The sequence below is a fragment of the Verruconis gallopava genome, assembly GCF_000836295.1.
Source record: "Verruconis gallopava strain CBS 43764 unplaced genomic scaffold supercont1.244, whole genome shotgun sequence".
NCBI classification, from domain to species: domain Eukaryota; kingdom Fungi; phylum Ascomycota; class Dothideomycetes; order Venturiales; family Sympoventuriaceae; genus Verruconis; species Verruconis gallopava.
Window position 1 is genome coordinate 1 of NW_015622380.1, and position 5858 is coordinate 5858.

The following is a 5858-nucleotide window of genomic DNA, read 5'->3' on the forward strand; positions in this document are numbered from 1 at the left end:
TAGGGCATTCTCCCTGCACGTTCGTATCCTGAGCGTCAAGGGACAAAGGCAAGTCCCTCAGCTGTCCACTTGCAGGCATACAGAGTTGTTGGTTTGGGCGGGCTCGCGCTGTTGCACATCGCAGGTAGTCACCCCTTACTAGGTGTTGAGGGTTGCGGCGACAATTGGCATACGTTGTGACCTGGATATCGCACATTTTGATCTGCATAGATTTAAGTAGGTTATAATCAAATATTTCGTTTAGCGACGCTGTGAGGGATGGAAGCCGAAGGGAGGGGCGCTGCGGGGTCCGGGCGCTGACATGTTATCCGAGTATTGGACTCAGCCACAAGTAGCTCACAATTGACCTACTAGCTATCTTCGATATTCTGAGTTGCAAGTGTATCAAGGACAGTGGATGCAGACACTGCACGTTCGGGAAGACCACCAGGTTCTGACCCGCGGTGGGTTGGCGCCTCTGGAGACTTTCCGGTGCTAAGGCACAGCTGAGAGTGGGAGGTCGATATGCTTCCGCAGGTCCGCCTACAGCTCATCTGCATCCCCCATATTGTGTCTGCGAACTTCATGGACAGTTTCCTGTAATGTCCATCCACGTACAACGAGCCACCACACGCAATGAGCCGGACTTAACTCCGAAACGTCTTTGTGCTCTTCTTCGCCGGCATGTTGGAATCTTATTGCTTGATGTATGCTCTACCGATTCTCTTCTTTCTAGCCTGTCGATTTATGACAACACTGACGACCTGGTGGCGTGCCTAGCGACCACTTTGATGGTGCCATCCATTTCCGCTGTTGCAGCATACCCCTGCAACTCTGGGGTGTAGAGTGATTATCCAGCAATAAAAGCTATGAAATACAGGACGCTCCTGTGCTGATTGTTGACACCAAATTGGAAAGAGGCAAGTGTAGAGAAAAATGTGGTAGCATGGGTACGGAGATAAGACATAGGGAACAACAATTCTTGAGTGTGCTTATTCCATGCAGGGCTAGTCAGCTAAGTAGGTAATATATCGATTCTTCCATCATATAATCCGTAATCAAAAGGCCCGTCCTTATAGGCCGACAGAGCAATGTGGCGCAGGTCACCGGTTCTCGAAGATTCCACAGAAACCGCGACCGCTGCACGGGAAACATTCTATGCCTTAGGCCATAACGCTCCATCCCGCGAGGCGCGAGAGCAGCTTTGAGGAACGAAGTAAAATCAACAGACCACAATGGTTGTTGAAAGCCGGCCAATGCTGATCAGATGTTGAATTCTAAGGCAATGGTGAATGATCGGATTTGTTCTAACATAGGAGATGAAATTACCGGATGCTGTGTTAGGCATCCAGTTGCTTTTGTGAAATAGGCTAATAACTTGAGCATCACTGTTTATTCTCAGACTTTATCTTATGTGCGAAGTTTGAATGGCCGCAATCTCTCGCGATAATCGCTTCTGCTCCATACAGACCATCGTCATGCCCCTGCTTCGCGTGCTCTTTACGCAGCATATCGTCATCAAGAAAATCTTTGATATCAAATGATCCTTCTTCTACCTCTTGGATCTGCAGCATCAACTCTGCCGTGATGCAGACCTCATAAGCAGCCAAGAACTCAATGATACCTTGCCAGAAAACCTTCAGGACCCCGCGCCTATCATAAGGGTTGGAACGCTGTATCCATGAAGACCAATATTGAACAACTTGAGAGGCGGTGCTAACATCGATCATAAACCACTCGATATGAGCCTGGCAATGACGTTCGCACCATCTCATAGCATACCAGTGCTTCGCCAGCTGAAAATGAGTTAAAAGTTCAACCCGTTCCGGATGGCGTACATCGTCGCGGTAACTCAGAAGCTCGGGTTCACCGTAACCGCAATCAATCCAGTCACTCAAACGTCGCATGACGGGTCTGCTTGTGTAACCGATCTTGATCATGCCCTGGAAGGCATCATGTGTATAAGTGAAAATGTACACAGATCCTACTTTGCTTGCTGAAGGCTCGATCACAGAGAGCAAGGCTGTATCCAATGTCTCCCCTTCAAAAACGACATGCTTCGAAAATGTGGCTGGCTTCGAGGAGTTACGCCCCTGTCTATAGTCCAGTGCTTCGTCTATAACGACAGACTTCCTTTGTTGACGGCTACTGCTAGAGTTTGGTAGGGATAAATGTTCGATCTTGATAATCTGTGTACTCCTAGAGGATGCCGAAGTCATGTAACCGGGTATTTCGTGCTGCCATTGATGTGCCAAGCTATCCGCGAGCCCGCTGCCCCATATCTTGTTGCGATGGTGACGAGTACAGCAGCTGCGCTCCGCTATTTCTGCCAGTTTTTCCACAGTGAAAGATCTTCCCTGTATCAGCTTGTTTACGAGCTCGAGCACCAAGCTACTCTCTTCCTCATTTATCTGAATCAGAAAATATCTCCTCTTGTTTGGAAGGTACCAGATGCACCGAGACAGTTTATGGACTAGCCATTTGTAGGTAATCTCAAATGTCGGAAATTCTTGCACAGTGGGCAGGATCGCCATTAATAGTTTCAGCGGGCGAGTATGTCGAGAAGTTGAACTAGAGAGGCAAACGTCGACAGGCTTGTGTTATATCGTAGTGGGCTGTTCGCGAGCAAGTCTCAAAAGATGGAAGTCTGTCATGCTGATCGCGCCGTTACCTATTGGAGCGTTGCGGGGGCTCACCAAAAGCGTGCCAGGGTCGTGGCATCCAGATTCACCAGTGTGATTCGCAAGAGGCCCTAAGCCAGGAACGCCCTTCCCCACATCAACCTTCAGATGTTCGGTCTGACATTCACGATGAGTTTGAATGTCCAAAGCCGCCAGCAATGGTCCAAAGACTACTAGTGCTAGTCATTGTCGCCGAACATGGTTTCAGGAACTGGACTTTCGAGCGGCTAAAAATAAACGGGCCCAGGAACGGCCCTCCTTCAGGGTCTGGGCGGCTCCCACGCCTGCCTCCGCCCAGGCACTTCCTGCTTTTCGCTTCCTTCTCTCCCTTTTCCTTTCCATCGCTGTGACCACGGTGGGCTAACATGGACCAGGCAAGCCAAGTTCTGGCACGACAATCCACAGAATCATTGCGTAAACAAGCACTTGCCAGCGGAGTCCCTCGTACGACACTCCAGCATCGTGAACGCGGTCGACGCTCTAGAGAGAAGAAGGACGAGCGCCAACAGTATCTCTATCCGTGGGAAGAGAAAGCGTTCGCCAAATTTCTAGGACTCCAGGATGGTCTCGGACGATCCGTCCCGGTGAAGTACGTATGCTCAATGGCCTTTAGTCTCGCTTGTAAGCGCGATGCAGACGACAGACCAAGTAAACCTCCGAACAAAAATTGGCCTCAGTCCTTTTACAAACGCCATCCGAAACTTGCCTCTAGTAGACGTGAAGCGCTTGACTGGAAACGATTCAATATCTATGACAAAGTCGTTCACTGGTTCGACTTAATCGAGAAGGTACTGCAAAGACCAGATGTACATCCGTGCAATGTGTACAACATGGACGAGACCGGGACCTTACTTTCATTGCCAAAAGGCGCCAAGGTCGTTGTCAGCAAGGACAACAAAAAAGGTAGAAGAGGCGCCCGTATTAATCGCACGAATGTTACTGCTATTGAATGTGTGCGTGCTGATGGCAGGTACTTGAATCCAATGATAATCTGGCCGGCTTCGACGCACAGAGCGAATTGGACGACACATACAACTCCCGGATGGTACTTCGCCACGTCCGAAAAGGGTTCCACCGATTCGTACATCAGTTTACAGTGGCTTAAACTCATATTTGAACCTGAGACCAGAGAAATCGCTAATCAGAATCCTCGAGTGCTTATCAACGATGGCTTCGGAACGCACGAAACGCTAGAAGTGCTTCAGTTTTGTTTTGAGAATAATATCATTCTCTGCCGGCTGCCATCCCACTCCTCGCATAAACTCCAGCCCTGCGACGTCTCGGTGTTCGGACCTCTCAAAACCGCATATCGAGATGAAGTTGAGCGACTTAACCGTGGCGGCGTGGGGATAATCGGCAAGGAACACTTTACATACATGTACGGCCCTGCGAGGGAGAAGGTGTTCACAGCTCGAAACATACGATCTGGATGGTCAGGGGCTGGTTTGTATCCTTTTAATCCTAGCAAAGTGCTTAATGACATACCGAAGCCTGATTCTCAATCAACGGTTCCGGAAAATAATGACGTCGAACCAGAGCCTTGTTCATATGACCAGGTACCGCAAACACCTACAACGCCAGTATCAGCAGAATCGCTTGCATCCCTCTTAAATTTGATGAAACAGGTTCCTGATAACGAAGCGAACAGGCAGTTCCGGCAGAAACTCCATCAAAAACATATCAACGCCACCCAGTTGTGCTTTGCGGAGCGTGCCCTCTTGCAGACACAAAATGAGTTCCTAACTGAAATCAACAACGAAGGCAAGGTCCGCCGATCGACCAAATCGAAGGTCCTGGGAAAGGGGAAAGCCAGAATAATGCTTTGGGATGATCTCGAAGCAGCAAGAGCGGAGCTTGCTGCAAAGGAGAAGGAAAAGGAAGAGAAGAAGGCTAGGAGGGCAGCAAAGAATGCTGAGAAGGAAGCGAAGAATGCCGAGAAGGAAGCAAAAAATGCCGAGAAGCAAGTGAAGAATGCTGAGAAGGCAGTCAAGAAAGCTGCTAGCAAGAATGGACGAGGGCGGAAGCGCAAGACGAGCCCAGTAGTAGCGGATGCACCTGAATTGAGCAATAAGTCACCGCGAATGAGCGAGGCTTTGCATCCTTGGGAGTTTCAGACAGCTTGGATTGGCGACGAGCAACGAATCGCGCCTATCGCACGGATGATATAGCACGGCGGTAATTAGAGTGTTCATACGACACGACATCAGTCTGTCTCGATTAGGAAGGGTGGTCGCACCAAATTTGCAATAAAGTCTGCTGCCTGGTTGATCTATGCTCCTAAACAATCCATATCCTGTGCATATATCCGTTCTCGTGCACCAACGCATCGTCCAATACTTGCCTTGCAGTGTCATATTCGGCCACCCAATATGCCCTGATAACTTCCCTTACAGTAGAAACAAGTCAGGGATTGATGGGAATTCTGCTCGCTTGGAGCGCCTCTAAACCTTGTCTTCGTTGAACACATCGTAGGGTGGTTTTTCTGTAATCACGCCGTAGCTTCGGTGCTTGCTGTCCCGTTTGAGCTTTCTTCAGCTTCTACCTGCCTTGTCCCGCCTTTTTCTCTGTGGTCTGTGTATCGTCCTCGCTTACCGAAATCGTTAGATTAAACATATCTGATACTGTTGCTTCTGCTGTTGCTACCGCTGCTGTTGCTACAGCCGTGGAATCCAGGTGGGAGAAGACTTGGGCTGATTACTGGTGGCCCCGCTTCGACGTTGGGAGCTTGGGGTTCGGGCTCGCCGCGTTTCTGAACGAGGAGACGATTGTCTGTGGCCGTCGCTGTCGCCGCTATGGCTGTGCGAGCGGACCTGTTGGCTGTGGCGGCTGTCGTATCGCTGACGGCCGTGGCCATCTTGACGGAACACCGGGCAGGATATGGAAGGTACGCTCACGTGATCCGAGCACCGAGGATGATGTCATCACTAGAGAGAGGATGACGAATGAGAAGTGTACACGTGGACGAAATGTGAACTTTGCGCCAGCAGAAGGTCCCTCGATCTAGCGATTCGTCAGTCACGTGCTTGGATTCATCTGCAGTATTAAGTACAACCAGCTTTACCCGCAATTACTGTTCATCCTTAGATGATCAGCCAATCCAGCCTGATCTCGCACTCGGTTTTACTTTTAAGCAGCATGTGCACAATTGCTTGTAAAACGTACGCCTCCTGCTCCCGTGTTCCGAAACATATGAACCGT

General features: G+C 49.7%; 1 protein-coding gene across 1 annotated transcript; it reads right to left on the minus strand.

Annotated features, from left to right (window-relative positions):
* Positions 1-1254: 1254 nt before the first annotated feature.
* PV09_09828 (uncharacterized protein) lies at positions 1255-2829 on the minus strand. The gene has a single exon (XM_016363973.1). The coding sequence runs from the start codon at positions 2511-2513 to the stop codon at positions 1365-1367; it is 1149 nt and encodes a 382-aa protein (XP_016208199.1). The 5' UTR covers positions 2514-2829; the 3' UTR covers positions 1255-1364.
* Positions 2830-5858: the final 3029 nt, after the last annotated feature.

What these genes read in the sequence shown, in the direction of transcription:
- PV09_09828 (XM_016363973.1), bottom strand. Translation starts at nt 2,513, where the DNA reads ATGGCGATCCTGCCCACTGTGCAAGAATTTCCGACATTTGAGATTACC.